This window comes from Rhinoderma darwinii, chromosome 7, assembly GCF_050947455.1.
Source record: "Rhinoderma darwinii isolate aRhiDar2 chromosome 7, aRhiDar2.hap1, whole genome shotgun sequence".
NCBI classification, from domain to species: Eukaryota; Metazoa; Chordata; class Amphibia; order Anura; family Rhinodermatidae; genus Rhinoderma; species Rhinoderma darwinii.
In genome coordinates this window covers 56,703,022-56,720,010 of record NC_134693.1, presented here as the reverse complement: position 1 = coordinate 56,720,010, position 16,989 = coordinate 56,703,022, and the positions used below count along the sequence as shown (strand labels likewise).

The 16,989-nt window shown below is 41.0% G+C and overlaps 1 protein-coding gene across 1 annotated transcript in view; it reads left to right on the top strand.

Annotated features, from left to right (window-relative positions):
* The window catches only part of LOC142657196 (coagulation factor XIII B chain-like), a 33,282-nt gene extending 22,015 nt beyond the window's left edge, over positions 1–11,267 (top strand). The window contains exons 8-11 of the mRNA XM_075832248.1: positions 947–1,129; positions 2,948–3,145; positions 3,230–3,409; positions 10,871–11,267. Coding sequence (XP_075688363.1) covers positions 947–1,129; positions 2,948–3,145; positions 3,230–3,409; positions 10,871–11,082 — 773 coding nt within the window. The 3' untranslated portion in view covers positions 11,083–11,267. The remainder of the gene's footprint in view (positions 1–946; positions 1,130–2,947; positions 3,146–3,229; positions 3,410–10,870) is intronic.
* The last annotated feature ends 5,722 nt before the right edge of the window (positions 11,268–16,989 follow it).

The following is a 16,989-nucleotide window of genomic DNA, read 5'->3' as shown; positions in this document are numbered from 1 at the left end:
TCCCTTCCTAGCATTAAAATGGTTATTTTTTGTGGTGTACACCGGGTGTAAAAGCCAATAAACAATAATAAAAAATAAAAATAAATAACAAATAATTAAACCTCTTTCAAGTAACATAATTATAACACTATGTACAAAATATCTGTCATTAAATCTTCCACATATTGCTGCCCTGTCCCAGTCTACAAGGTAAAACTGACAACTGAGTTGCAGGAAACAGGAAGTGTCAGTCTATTGCCCAGGTCGGCAACCCGATGATCGAGATCGATCGCAGAAGGGTACTAAGTAGATCAGGCCAGAAGCATTGCTAACACTGGGCATCCAAGGCTTATCCCCCGGATTTTTTGCCCAGTTCCCAGAATCTACAGGAAAGCACCAAAATCAACTGTATATGTGTCCTCAAGATGCGTCTACAGTTGAATACTATTGCGGGGCACGAATGCCTATGGCTCCCTGCCCCTCCATTCACATTCATAGGCCATGGGCCACATTAGGCCTGTAGCCTATAAGAGGGGCAGATCTATGTTGTAGGCGGTGCAATTGTGTCGTTGTGCCAGCCAACGCCGAGACATAGGCTGCTCAGGCCTAAGGCCAGAAGAGGCTTGTGCCCTTCACCAGATTACTAAATGTGACATGGAATTGGGATTAGGTATTAGATTTCTTTTTTTTTTCCTGTGGTAGACTTAAATGTGAGGGCTCTATGAAGGAGCACTATTACTAATGGAGACACTTTGGGGGAGCATTATTACTATAAGGGGCACTATGGGGCACTATTACTATTGGGGGTATTATGGGGGAATTATTACTAATGGGACACTTTGCTTTGCACAATTATTTTTAAAAGCATTGCGTGGGCCCTATTACTTTTTCTTTATGTGAATATCCATATAAAAGTGAAAGAGAATATGACAATAATGTAGTTTTCTTGGTTACATTTCTGTTTCAGTCAACAATGAATATTGCCAAACTCCACCAGTAATAAGCAAAGGTGAACTTGTTGAAGCTCAATTGGCCAGCTATGAAAATGGCTCCTTTGTAGAATATAAATGCCACAGCTTCCACCTAATGGAAGGGTCTAAAGATGTGTACTGTAACCGTGGAACCTGGTCTAAGCTACCTAAATGTTTACGTAAGTGTGTGTCCTAGTATAACAAGCATCATGTGATAAACACCAGCTAAAGGTAATGTCAATTTAATGAAGCCTATGTATATTTTATAATTTTGGACATAAAAATTCTGACGTTCACTAAAACCAAAAATCATCAGTGACTTCTTAGGGTATGTGCACACGCTAGCTTGCTTTTACATCTGAAAAGACAGACTGTTTTCAGGAGAAAACAGCTGCGTCGTTTCAGACGTAAAAGCTCCTCCTCGTATTACGCGAGGCGTCTTTGACGCTCGTAAATCTTGAGCTGCTCTTCATTGACTTCAATGAAGAACGGCTCAAATTACGTTGCAAAGGCAGTCAATTTACGCGTCGTCGTTTGACAGCTGTCAAACGACGATGCGTAAATGACAGGTCGTCGGCACAGTACGTCGGCAAACCCATTCAAATGAATGGGCAGATGTTTGCCGACGTATTGTAGCCGTATTTTCAGACGTAAAACGAGGCATAATACGCCTCGTTTACGTCTGAAAATAGGTCGTGTGAACCCAGCCTTATGGTCATGCCCATGGTAAAAGCTATATGCTCTGCCACTGAACGGACAGCACACTGACAGACCATGGGTTAGTATTATTTATAAGGTGCCACCATGAGGTGCTATACTCCACCCAGAAAGTAGCAGCACTCCACAGCATAGTAGTCAAAAGAGTGAAAAACGTTTATTGACCCATATGTAAGATTGCTACGTTTTAGTCCCAATCTGGACCTTTGTCGAAAGGTCAAAAAGACGGCGTAGTCTACAATTGCAGGGAACAATAAGGATCAATACACGGTAACCCCAGTGATGTGTGGAGGTGGAAATTACACTATTTTATTCACATTTGGAGACATGTTTTTTGGGGGATGTAAAACCTCTTTAAGTTAAATGCAATGGTTTAACTTAGACTTCGTTCACATCTGCATTGGGGTACCGTTCAGACGTTCCGTCTAAGCTTTCCGTCAGAACGGGACCCTGAGCAGACACAAACTGATACCGACGGAAACCAGAGGTTTCCGTCTCCATCACCATCTATTTCAATGGTGACGGAGCCGGTGCCCCTGGTTTCCGTTTGTCTCTCTTGTGCACCAGATCAGTCGTTTTGCCGGAAGCAATAGCGTAGTCGACTACACTATTGCTTCCAGCAAAATAACGTACACAAAAGAGGCAAACGGAAACCACGGGCACCGGCTCCAAAACCATTGAAATCAATGGTGATGGCAACAAAAACCTCTGGTATCCGCTGGTGTCAGTTTGTGTCTGCTCAGGATCCCGTTCTGACGGAATGCTCCGACGGAACGTCAGAACGGGACCCCATCGCATATGTGAACGAAGCCTTAGGCTAGGTTCACACTTTTGTGGTAAATATTTGGCATATACACTGGGAGAACCTCCTGATGTATATGTTTAACTGTATTAATACAACTGTAAGCAAAAAACACATATACCACGCGTATACTTTTTTTAATGGGTCTAAGAAAGACGTTTGCAACTGTATGGGCATAACATTACATACATGTGGCGATACGTTTGGTGAACCACTTATACAGTCTCACTGAACGTAATCACCAAACATGGTGTGAACCTAGTCTAAGTGTATGTAATGGTCCTGAATAAATCAGAATATATAAGTAGTAAATGTTAGACTTAAGTTAGATTACATTTTTAGATTCATATTTTTATGTTGCTTTTTAAACCACACAACCCATAAAAGTCGATTGAATTGCACAATTTGAACAACCCAATGCAACTATGACACTTTTTACAAGTTTTCTTAAAACACACATGTATTTTATACTCCGCAGAGCCCTGCACCCTGACTGTGTCTGACATGAAAGAAAGGAATTTGGAGCTTCAGTGGAGTTCAGATTTAAATGCAAACTTTTTACATGGTGACATGGTGGAATTTAAGTGCACAGTTGGGTTTGAGTTACCAATGTACACAGAGGTGAAAGGACTCTGCAAAAATGGTCAAATTCAGTATCCTACCTGCAAAAAGAAAGGTACAAAAAAAACTATACCTTTATCTTTTCTCCCAATGTTATAATTATGAATTTGCTGACACAGATTTTTTTGTATCTGTCTAGATTCATTGAACGCTTGTGGTCCTCCTCCTGTGGTAGAGCACAGTATAGATAAATCCTCACACCAAGTTTATGTATCCGGCTCTGTGGTTGTGTACCGTTGTTCGGAGTACCACTTCTTAAATGGAAACAGTAATGTCCGCTGCTCAGATGGGCATTGGGGAACTCCACCAGCTTGTATAGGTAAAGTATTATTTTGAACACCCATATATAACGCCATATAATATAAACCATGATTATTAGAATTTATTTAGATAAGTGTATATACAGTCCTTTCTTTTAGGTGTGTTTTGCAACCAACCAACCAACCAACCAACCAACCAACCAACCAACCAACCAACCAACCAACCAACCATTTCCATCATGTTTGTGTACAGTACTCACAAACATGATGGCAAAAAGGGTAAAAATTTATATTACACTAGCTGTTATACCCGGCGTTGCTCGGTATAGATAGAGTGTGTCTGCCCGTCCGTCCCAGGGAGGCTGTTATGGGTGACAGTAGTCGGTCGGGCCGGGGGGGTCTCACACCGAGGCGGCCCACCAGCTTGGGGTCTTGTTGTCGGGAACATTCCGCCATGTTGGGAAGGTCAGTATGGGAGCGGTGTGGCCTAGGCCTGCCATACAGCACACGTAACCTCATGGAGCTCGCTCTCCACCACGCCCTCAAAGCACAGACCCTGATCTTAGAGCAGCCTCCTGAACACAGCTGGGGTCGGCAAACATTCGGACCCCAGCTGTTTAACCCTTTGATCAAAGGGAATTCCCCTCTTTGATCGCATCACCTGGATTCCAGTGATGCGATCAAACAATGGGGAATCCCTCTGCAGTCAGCACTGGGGACCTACAAAGGACCCCAGGGCTGTCTGTTCCGTTTGCCTGCTGTTCGGGCACACTATGTGCTGCCCGATCAGCAGCCTGTGTCATAGTGACACAGTGTAATGTATTAGCGAACAGGAGTAAAAAATAAAAGTTACAAATAAAGTTATCCCTTGTTGGGATTTAAAAAAAAAAGTAACAAAACAAATAAATAAATAAAAAAAAGTCCCAAAAAGAGTCTTTATTTTGCATTAAATACATTTTATTGCCCCTACACTAAATAAAAACAAAAAACCTACACATATTAGGTATCTACACGACCGTAATAACCTGAAGAATTAATCTAATGGGTTATTTAGCGTGAAAGGTGAACGGGATAAAAAATAAACAAAAAAACCGATTCCGAGAATCGCTTTTTCCTATATTCACGCAGTGCAAAAAATTTTTTTTACCCCCAAACTGTGGGGGGGGGGGAAATACTATTTCTCTCGCATAAAACAAGGCCTCATACAGCCACGTCAATGAAAAAATAAAAAAGTTATGGCTGCTGAAACGCAGAGAGGCAAAAACAGAAAAATTGAGCTGGTCATTAAAGAGGCTCTGTCACCAGATTTTGCAACACCTATCTCCTATTGCAGCAGATAGGCGCTGCAATGTAGATTACAGTAACGTTTTTATTTTTTTTAAAACGAGCATTTTTGGCCAAGTTATGACCATTTTTGTATTTATGCAAATGAGGCTTGCAAAAGTACAACTGGGCGTGTTGAAAAGTAAAAGTCCAAGTGGGCGTGTATTATGTGTGTACATCGGGGCGTTTTTAATACTTTTACTAGCTGGTCGTTCTGACGAGAAGTATCATCCACTTCTCTTCAGAACGCCCAGCTTCTGGCAGTGCAGACACAGCCGTGTTCTCGAGAGATCACGCTGTGTCGTCACTCACAGGTCCTGCATCGTGTCAGACGAGCGAGGACACATCGGCACCAGAGGCTACAGTTGATTCTGCAGCAGCATCAGCGTTTGCAGGTAAGTCGATGTAGCTACTTACCTGCAAACGCCGATGCTGCTGCAGAATCATCTGTAGCCTCTGGTGCCGATGTGTCCTCGCTCGTCTGACACGATGCAGGACCTGTGAGTGACGTCACAGCGTGATCTGCCAGAAGCTGGGCGTTCTGAAGAGAAGTGGATGATACTTCTCATCAGAACGCCCAGCTAGTAAAAGTAGTAAAAACGCCCCGATGTACGCACATAATACACGCCCACTTGGACTTTTACTTTTCAACACGCCCAGTTGTACTTTTGCAAGCCTCATTTGCATAAATACAAAAATGGTCATAACTTGGCCAAAAATGCTCGTTTTTTTAAAATAAAAAACGTTACTGTAATCTACATTGCAGCGCCAATCTGCTGCAATAGCAGATAGGGGTTGCAAAATCTGGTGACAGAGCCTCTTTAACCCCTTCCCGACATTTGACGTACATGTACGTCATGGAAAGCATTGACTTCCCGCAAAATGCCGTACATGTACGTCAAACGTTTGGCACCGGCTCAGAAGCTGAGCCGGTGCCATCATCACCGGATCTCAGCTGTATCTTACAGCTGACATCCGACTGTAACGGCGGGGACCGAAATTAGCTTCGATCCCCGCCATTAACCCCTTAAGTGCAGCGCTCAAACGCGATCGCTGCACTTAAGGTGTTTGCAGCTCATCGGAGCCCCAGCAATGAAATTGCCGGGGTTCCGGTGGCTGCAATGGCAACCGGAGGCCTAATACTGGCCTCCCGGTCTGCCTAGCACCGAAGCCGGTCAAGATCCGCCCGGCGGCGGAGCCTGATCGGCTTCCGTAGCTGCCGGCAAGATGGCGCCGGGTCAGGAGCTGATCCGGCGTCATCAGCGGTGGAGGTCAGCTGTACTGTACAGCTGACATCCACCTGTAACGGCAGGAACCGGAGCTAGCTCCGATCCCTGCCATTAACCCCTTCGATGCAGCAATCGAAAGCGATTGCTGCATCGTAGCGGTTACTAGCAGATCGCCAGCCCTGACAGGCAATCGGGACTGGCGACTGCTGTTATGGCAACAGGAGACACAATGGTCTCCTGCTCTGCCATTACGGAAGCCGATTTAGGCCCCGCCGGGAGGCGAAGCCTAAACGGCTTGCTGTCAGTGAATGACTGACAGATCTAATACATTGCACTACATAGGTAGTGCAATGTATTAGAAAAAAAAAAATCTGACCGTTGGACCTTCAAGTCCCCTAGTGGGATAAAAGTTTGAAAACAATAAAAGTTTCAAGTAATCAAATAAAACACAATCCCCCTTTTACTCTTATCAAGTCCTTTACTATTGAAAAATAATAATAAACCATATGTATTTAGTATCGCCACGACCGTAACGACCGGAGGTATCAAAATATTATATTATTTATTGCACGCGGTGAACAGCGTAAAAAAACCCCGTAAAAAACGTTACCAGAGTTTCTGTTTTTTGGTCACTTTGCCCTACAAATATTACAATAAAAAGTGATCAAAAAGTCGCACGTATCCAAAAATGGTACCTATAAAAACTATAGCTCGTCCCGCAAAAAACAAGCCCTCATACACGTCCGTCGACAAAAAAATTAAAAAGTTATGGTTCTCACAACTTGGCGACAGAAAAAATACATTCTTTTTACAAAAGTAATTTTATTGTGCAAAAAGTTGTAAAACATAAAAAAGTGCTATAAATTAGGTATCGCCGGAATCGTACTGACCCGCAGAATAAAGTTAACATGTAATTTATAACGCGTGGTGAACGCTGTATAAAAAAAAAACAAAAAAAGCTGTGCCAGAATTGCGTTTTTTTGTTTACCTGGCATCCCAAAAAATAGGATAAAAGGTGATCAAAAAGTCACATGTACCCCAAAATGGTACCAATAATAACTACAGCTCGTCCCGCAACAAACCAGCCCTCATACCGCTACGTCTATGAAAAATAAAATTAGTTATGGCTCCAATAAGTCAGGAAATAAAAAAATATGCAGTTGTGCCCGAGGGGAACATTTCTTCAGTTTCAAGAGGCGATTTATCAAGGACCTAAAATTAGGGAACCAGGAAGGGGAGAGCCCAAACATATCCGCTGGAAGCGACGGTGCCCGTATTATACCAGGACAACACTTCCCAGCAAAATTCCCCAAACTACAAAGGCGCGGAGTGTGGACCAAAAGGGGGATAAGAAATGACACCATTTATCAGTGCGACACTGGCCTGTGCGGAAAGGATTGCTTCACAGCGTAACACACATCTATGGATTATTTTTATTTTTTTATACCACCTGACTATGCCCCTTATATACTCCGCCCCGCTTACATGTACCCCCACATTATAAAACACCAGCAATACTCAAACAAATATAGTACCAAGCAAAATCCGCTCTCCAAAAGCCAAATGGTGCTCCCTCGGCCCTGAACCCTGCAGCGTCCCCAAACAGCAGTTTCCTTCAACATATATGGCATCGTCATACCCGGGAGAACCCTTTTAACAATTTTTGGGGTGTGTGTCTCCAGCGTCATAAGCTGGGCATGACATATTTGCCACTGAATGGCATATCTAGGGAAAAATATACATTTTTAATTTGCACCATCCACAGCGCATTCATTTATGGAAAAGACCTGTGGGTTGAAAATGCTCACTACACCTCTTAATAAATGCCTTGAGGGGTGCAGTTCCATAGTGGGGGTCACTTATCAGGGGTTTCTTTTTATTATTTCACATCTGAGCCTCTGCAGTTGTGAACCAATACTTTGTAAATCGCCAAATTAGGCCTCCACTCCGCATGGTACTCTTCACTTCTGAGCCCTGTCATATGTCCAGACAAAAGATTAGTGCCCCATGTAGGGTGTTTCTAAAACCGGGAAACACCGCATAATAATTAGAGAGCTGTCTTGTTATGGTGGCACAAGCCGGGCACCACATATTGGCATATCTATGGAAAAAAATCCCATTTTCACTCTGCAACATTGAGCGCACACTAATTTCTACAAAACACCTGCAGGGTTAAAATGCTTACTACACCCCTTGGTAAATGCATTGAGGGGTGTAGTTTCCAAAATTGGGTCACTTCTGGGGGGTTTCCACTGTTTTGGGCCCACAGGCGCCCAGAAACCAATCCAGCAACATCTGCACTCCAAATGGCGGTCCTTCCCTTCTGAGCCCTGCCGTGTGCCCAAACAGCAGTTTATGACCTCATATGGGGTATTGCCGTACTCGGGAGAAATTGCTTTACAAATGTTGGGTTCTTTTTTTCCTTTATTTGTTGAGAAAATGAAAAAATTTGCGCTAAAGCTACGTCTTATTGAAGAAAAAGGATTGTTTTTATTTTCACTGCCTAATTCTAATAAATTCTATGAAACATCTGTGGGGTCAAAATGCTCACTACACCCCTAGATGCATTCCTCAAGAGGTGTAGTTTCCTAAATGGAGTCCCTTTTTGGGCGTTTTCATTGTTTTGTCCCCTCAGGGGCTTTGCAAATGTGACCTGGCCTCCGCAAACCATTCCTGCTCAATGTGATCTCAAAAAGCCAAATAGTGCTCTTTCCCTTCTAAGCCCTGCCGTGTGTCTAAACAGCCGTTTATTACCACATGTGGGGTATTGTTTTACTCGGGAGAAATTGCTTTACAAATTTTGTGGTGCTTTTTCTCCTTCAGTCCTTGTGGAAATGAGAAAAAATTAGCTAAACCTACATTTTCTTTGAAAAAATGTAGATTATTATTTTCAGGGCCTACTTCCAATAATTTCTGCAAAAAAACTGTGGTGTCAAATCGCTCACTATACCCCTAGATAATTTCCTCAATGGGTGTAGTTTCCAAAATGGGGTCACTTGTGGGGGGTTTCCACTGTTTTATCCCCTCAGGGGCTTTGTAAATGTGACATGGCCTCCGAAAACCATTCCTGCTAAATGTGAACTCCAAAAGCCAAATAGCGCTCTTTCCCTTCTCAGCCTCGCCGTGTGTCCAAACAGCCGTTTATTACCACATGTGGGGTATTGTTTTACTCGGGAGAAATTTCTTTACAAATTTTATGGTGCTTTTTCTCCTTTAGTCCTTGTGGAAATGAAAAAAAATTAGCTAAACCTACATTTTATTTGAAAAAATGTAGATTTTCATTTTCACAGCCTACTTGCAAAAATTTCTGCAAAAAACCTGTGGGGTCAAAATGCTCACTATACCCCTAGATAATTTCCTCAAGGGGTATAGTTTCCAAAATGGGGTCACTTGTTTGGGGTTTCCACTGTTTTGTCACCTCAGGGGCTTTGTAAATGTGACATGGCCTCCGCAAACCATTCCTGCTAAATGTGAACTCCAAAAGCCAAATAGCGCTCTTTCCCTTCTCAGCCACGCCGTGTCTCCAAACAACCGTTTATTACCACATGTGAGGTATTGTTTTACTCGGGAGAAATTGCTTTACAAATTTTGCGGTGCTTTTTCTCCTTTAGTCCTTGTGGAAATGAGAAAAAAAATCGCTAAACCTACATTTTCTTTGAAGAAATGTTGATTTTAATTTTCACGGCCTACTTCCAATAATTTCTGTAAAAAACCTGTGCGGTCAAAATGCTCACTACACCCCTAGATAATTTCCTTGAGGTGTCTAGTTTCCCAGATGGGGTCACTTTTGGTTGATTTTGACTGTTTTGGCACCGCAAGAGCCTTTCAAACCTGACATGGTGCCTAAAATATATTCTAACAAAAATAAGGCCCCAAAATCCACTAGGTGCTCCTTTGCTTCTGAGGCCGGTGCTTAAGTCCAGTAGCACGCTACGGCCACATGTGGGATATTTCCTAAAACTGCAGAAACTGGGCAACAAATATTGAGTTGCATTTCTCTGGTAAAACCTTCTGTTTTATAAAAAAAATTGTATTAAAAATGTATTTCCTCAGAAAAATATGAAATTTGTAAATTTCACCTCTACTTTGCTTTAATTCCTGTGAAATGTGTAAAGGGTTAAGACATTTTCTAAATGCTGTTTTGAATACTTTGAGGGGTGAAGTTTTTAAAATGGGGTGACTTTTTTGGGGTTTCTAATATATAAGGCCCTCAAAACCACTTCACAACTGAACTGGCCCCTGTAAAAATAGCCTTTTGAAATTTTCTTGAAAATGTGAGAAATTGCTGCTAAAGTTCTAAGCCTTGTGAGGTCATAGAAAAATAAAAGGATGTTCAAAAAACGATGCCAATCTAAAGTAGACATATGGGTGATGTTAATTAGCAACAATTTTGTGTGGTATAACTGCCTGTCTTACAAGCAGATACATTTAAATTGAGAAAAATGCTAATTTTTGCAATTTTTCGCTAATTTTTGGTGTTTTTCACAATTAAATACTGAACATATCGAGCAAATTTTGCCAGTAACATAAAGTCCAATGTGTCACGAGAAAACAATCTCAGAATCGCTTGGATAGGTGAAAGCATTCCGGAGTTATTACCACATAAAGTGACACATGTCAGATTTGAAAAATGAGGCTCTGTCAGGAAGGTCAAAAGTGGCTAAAGAGGGAAGGGGTTAAGGTCTTTTCAGGCCCGGTCATTAAGGGGTGAGCGCCTATTTGTTTTGTTTTGCTATAAGCAGCTGACAGAAGTTAAAAGTGACAGTTGCATGTTGTTTAACGTTAATATTTTATTTTGTGCTGTCTTCCCGTTGGTTCTCTAGCCATACAAATACATTTTAAGATACTTTCCTATGACTGTAAAATAAACCCAATAATGTCCCATTAATGCCAGACTATGGAAAGTTTATATATTGCCACCTAGAAAGTCTTTAATCTTTCACCTCTTTTTTTTCCCTATATTTACAGAACCATGTGTTTTATCCAGAGAAGAGATGAACAAAAGTCATGTGCGACTAAAGTGGAGTTTTGATAGCAATTATTTTTTACACGGAGAGTTTGTAGATTTCTTATGTAAACCAGGATATGAAAATTATGAATATACAATGTCTTTTGCCTTAAGAAGTCAGTGCAGATTTGGGCGTCTTACCTATCCAAAATGTATACCAAGGCAAAGATAAAAGTATATGAATCGATATCTGTATGTGAATACATATTATGGGGGCCATGAAATATCTGATGGGGATACCACGGGCTAGACCTATATGGCATATTCTACGGATATGGCATACATGTCTCTCGTTGGGATATACCCTTTAGGGTATGTTCACACGAGGTCATTACGTCCGTAATTGACGGACGTATTTCGGCCGCAAGTACCGGACCGAACACAGTGCAGGGAGCCGGGCTCCTAACATCATAGTTATGTACGACGCTAGGAGTCCCTGCCTCGCTGCCGGACAACTGTCTCGTACTGAAAACATGATTACAATATGGGACAGTTGTCCGGCAGCGAGGCAGGGACTCCTAGCGTCGTACATAAGTATGATGCTAGGAGCCCGGCTCCCTGCACTGTGTTCGGTCCGGGACTTGCGGCCGAAATACGTCCGTAAATTACAGACGTAATGACCTCATGTGAACATACCCTTATGGGGAACATTATCATATACAATGCATGCACACATGAAGCCTTAGGCCTAATACTCAAGACAGTATTACTGCCAATAAGAGCCGTAATTGGGCCCTACCGTACTAGCGTATGCCTCTGATTCATGCAGACTTTTCTTCTGTCAGTCTAAGTATATTAAATTGAAAAAAAAAAATAGAATGCACCTTCACATGCCTTATTATGGAGGAATTCTCCAGAAGTATTGCCAAAAAGAGCACCAAATGGAGGCACGTGGAGTGCTTGTGGCTACCTAGGATGGAGCATGGAGCTCTGCCATATGCATGAGGCTCACCTGTCACATCAAACATTCAGTCTGGTCTGTGGGTTGCATGTTATAGAGCAAGAGGAGCTGAGCAGAATAATGTATTCTTGTGTTAGAAGGGTAATGTATTGTTGTGTTCAGGATAACTTGTAATTTATTCATTTAAATCCCTGCCAACTCTGGGCTTAAGAGTCCAGTGGGCGGTCCTACTCAGTGATTAGCAGTTATTTTTGTATTTACACTCATACAGGGAATGTTGTCAATCAGTGGTTGAGACCGCCCACTGGACTCTTTAGCCAACAGTGAGCTGGGACATAAATTAATGAAGTGCAGGTTATCCTGAGATTTTTTTATTTGTTCAAAACGATATATCTATCTGTTCAGCTCCTTTTGCTGTACAACATGCTGCCTGCCTATAGATAGAACTGCATTTTCGAGTGAAAGGTTCCCTTTAAGTGTCTGTTGACGACAGAATGCTACCATATAAGAAGTGAGCAGTATAGTTTTTCTTATTACTCATGTTATCTAGTTTCAAGACTTCAGAATATACGTTTTATTGTATTTAGTCCTAATTACATAAATAGAGATGAAATACTAATACAAACAATAATCTCTATCAATAAATCTTTATTAATGCATAAATAAATTTATTGTCAAACATTATATTTCTGCCAAGGCAGAACCACACATGGAATAAGGCATTTCACCAAAACAATTAAACAACATAACTATATATTTATTACAATAACTAATACGCCCTCCTTTCAACTTCCTCTATTTTACGGTATCCATATTAAACTAATCTATATGAAAAATGTTGTAGATTGCTTATCTGGTACTCATCTCAAGAAGATGGAAATATAAAACTCGAAACGCATTACGTGTAAGGAGATTTTACAATAAATAGTCCCAGAAGACACTTTGCTACTTTGATTTTTTGGAAGTTCGTTACAGAAAAGAGTAAATACTTTTGCTGGCAAAACTGGTTATATAATGGAATCCTGACTTACATTGGGGAGATAACAGCGACTAGCGGAGCTTGAAGGACCCTTATTTACAAACCTGAATAGTAATTTTAACTGAGAACAACAGAAAAAACGTGCGCATATAAGCTATTGATCTAGTGTCAACCTTTCTACTGCCTTATGAAGCGCTCCCTAGTACTCCTGATCCCTCGATCATCACTCATCATCACCCATCACTCGATCCCACGTATTATATCCCACAGCTGCATTTACAATTCTACTGGTTGTTATTGGAAACAGTCGACAAGTTAATTGTCAGCTACTTCCCTAAGAGCTTCTATAATACCGAGGGACAATTCGTTTTTTCCAACATCAAATTACCATACATTGAACGTACTACAAATTACAGATCCCAGAATTCAAATCACCAGAGTAAACTCTATGCAGACATTCAGTGAGCAATGGATAAAGGGAGATCTGAAGTCTGCGGAATTGGATGCAGAGTTAAAGGGGTTGTCCACAACCGGACAACTGATGACCTACCCAGTATATGATCAGTGCGGGTCCGACACCCGGACCCCGCACCGATCAACTGGTCCGGCTGCCTCTGGGCGCCGGATGTTTTGAACGGCATGCAGTAGTTGGAGCCTGAAGCAGATATCTCCGACAACAGAATAGCGGCCATTCTGCAGAACTGCAGCTCTGCTCCTTTTCATTTGAATAGGAGCAGAGATGCAGAACGGCCGCTATGCAGTGGTCGGAGCCATCTCTTCAGGCTCCAACTACTGCATGCCGTTCAAAACATCTGGTGCCCACAGGCAGCCAGAACAGATCGGTGCGGGGTCCGGTTGTGGGAGCCGCACCGATCATATACTGATGACCTATCCGGTGGATATTTCATTAGTTGTCCGGCTGTGGAAAACCCCTTTAAGCCGAGAATCTAATACAGACTGTAATTTTAAGATAAGTAATGCTATATTTTTTGCAAAGTTACAAAAAATTGTATGTAGATTAATACTATTTGGAACCTGTAAGATGGTTTTCAAAAGTGGACATATGCAATGGAGGCACGGCATTAGTTCTAACCCAACCCTTAAAATAAATGTCCACCTTGAGCTTTTGAAAAAAATATATATATATTATATTGCTCTTTAGCAAATTCCTCTGTAGTCACAGTGCAAAGAGATAAATGTGGTTTCCATATAAATAATAACTTCTACATTGTAACTGCAGGATAAAAAAAAAAATTATTACGGAAATATCTACAAAGGTGAATATTGAAACTAAACAAATAAATAAAGGCACCTGCGATGCAGAAAATATCAAAAAGCTATAAAAATTTACTTTGATGAGGTGTCCAGTCTCATGTACATAAAGTTTAAAGGGTTGTCACATCTGAACAACCCCTCCTCAAATTAAAGTTCTCAAGGTGATCAGCTGATTAACGCAGGTCCGGCTGCTGAAAACTCTTGGCCAAGCATTCGTAGCATTACATGGTGCCTATTTAAATTAACATGTGGGCTTGTAGTGCCAAATGTATCAGAATGGTGTGGCTAATATTATGGACGTTGGGGTTCATATGCCCTATAAGGTAATAAGGAAAGGGGTCCCAGATGGGACAATAGTATAATAAAAAGTTATGTAACTTTCTAATATACTGAGTGTTTCCATTGTTCAACACGTTCCAGATTCTTACTATTAAAGAATTGAAACATTCTTGTTTGCATTTAGAGAATAAAACCTCTAATGCTGCTCACAGCTGAACGTTTGTTGCAGTGTATCATTCTAGGCAAACACAGTGGCAAAACAAATCTCTATCCTGTGCAGGACTCCAGATAAACAGCTCTGACCTACACATTGTAACAAACTCTTAGTGTGAGAAGAACTAAATCATAGGTTTTTAGTCTCTGAATGCAAGACAGAATGGTTCGCTTTACGGAAACAATGAATATAGTCATTTATATGCAAAAGTTACTTCTTTTTGCTTATACATTGATTAAGCTTTTTTTAGCATAAAATTGGAAACCCCCTTAGGCTGGGGCTAGATCTAGACTTTTGTTTTGCAGTGAGCGATTTAATCGCTATCTATTCGAATGCATTGGGCTAGGGTTATTTATCGAACCACAGAAAATATCGCTGTGATAAATCGCTGTCCATAGGAACGCATTAAGTAGCTTGAAAATAAGTTAAAACTTGCACCTGACAAGTGTGTAGCTCTGAAATCCCAGCATGTAACGATTGAAACAAAAAAAAAACGCTAAGTGCCTGTTCACATTAGCGTTCGCTTTCCGATCATCGGTTCCTTTCAACCTTTCAGTCAGAGGAACTAAAGAATGAAAACCCGAACTGAAACTATCGCTTCTGTTTGAATTACTATTGATTTCAATGGTAATACTTCTGTTTCAGAGTTTCCGTTTCTTTCCGTTCTGTAAAGTTTGTTTTCTTCCACGGAAACAAAAAGTACTGTCGATTGCGCTATGGTTTCCCTGAAAATATTGGAAACTTTATAGAACGGAAACAAATGGAAACACACTGAAACTAAAGCATTACCATTGAAATCAAGTGATAGTTTCCGTCCGGGTTTCCATTCATCTGATGGAAAAGCTGAACGGAACCCGAACACTAATGTGAACAGGCCCTTAGCGATGTTTTGTTGTTTTTTTTTAAATGGCTGCATGCTGAGATTTCACTGATGTGAACGGGCCCTAACAATATGCTTGACTGGAGCAATTATGAAGAGATTTTGAAGCTGCTCAATGCATTCCTATAGACAGTGATTTTTTTTGTAGTGCGATAAATAGCCCTAGCATAATGCATTACTATGGACAGCGTGTAAATCACTCACTGCAGAAAAAACGTTTCGGTTTAGCCCTAGTCTTAAAGGAACACTCCGGGCAAAACCGATACGCTGTATCGTGCCTACTGTAGGTGTTCTCTCTGTGGTTTTTATTAAATCTCTGTACCATGCACTGCCCCCTCAGGCCCTGGACTAGACATAATACAGTGGAGTAGACTGGACAACCCTTTAATGTCATACAGTAAAATACAACTTTTTGAAACATATGAGTACATATGAGTACCATCTCCAAATGCACGCTGCTTCTATGCTATTCTAAACACAAATATTTTCCTCTTTATTAAATTAACTATTCACTGTTGTAGGAATGAAAGGGGTTATGTGGAGACCAAAAATGATTAGAAGTGTACTCACTGCAGTATGTGGAGTACACTCGCTAATATAAATTCGCGAAGATTCTGAGATTTTCATAAATTTTTATAGCGCTGCCGGGGGACCGGACGTCTAGTTGCACAGCCTTCTTAGATGACAATACGACTCTTCGTCATGTGACCACTCCTTCTGTACTCTATGTACTGGCTCCACTACAGCTTGTACATGGAGTACAGCGGGGCCGGTCACATGAGGAAGAATCATATCATCATCAAAGAAGACTGTGCAACCAGACTTCCGGTCCCCCGAAAGCTATAAAAATGTATGAAAATTTTAGAATCAGCGCAACGGGGGACCTGAATGTATATTAGCGAGTGTACTCACATACTGCAGGGAGTACACTGCTAATAATTTTTAGTCCCCACATAGCCCCTTTAATGACCATTTTATTTAGGTTGCTACTTGTTGCATCTTTGGCGATCCTACTAATTTTTGGAGTTTCTTAGCATTTTTTTGGAGTTTCAAATTATAAAATGTTTTTAACAGAAGAATTATGGACATATAGCTATAGATTAAACTACTTGACAAAGAAATTTTGCTCTATGGAGAGCCATGCTATATAAATTCAAAGGACAACATAATCACTGGTATTTTCTGGTAAATTTTCCAGGATGAAACATGGGTTGTTATCTGTGGATTTATCCATGTAATTCGCTAAAAAGTTGCCAGTGAGGACCATTCAGTACTTTCTAGTTGAGCATCAAATGTGCTAAACATCTCCAGAAATACAGTCAGGAATTATTTCCCTTTTAACAAATAAAATTAAAGGACTTGTTTGGTTTCAGCAAATTTATATTATGGTTTGTATAATGAATACAATTTTCCAAAATATTTTCAGTATTAATTTTTCAAGATCTCTACTTGCTATTATTCAGTAGGAATATTCATTGTTTACTTCCAGTGGATAAACTTCTGTCCATGGTCATGTGATGGTCACACAGGTGCATGGCTCGTTAAAAGTTC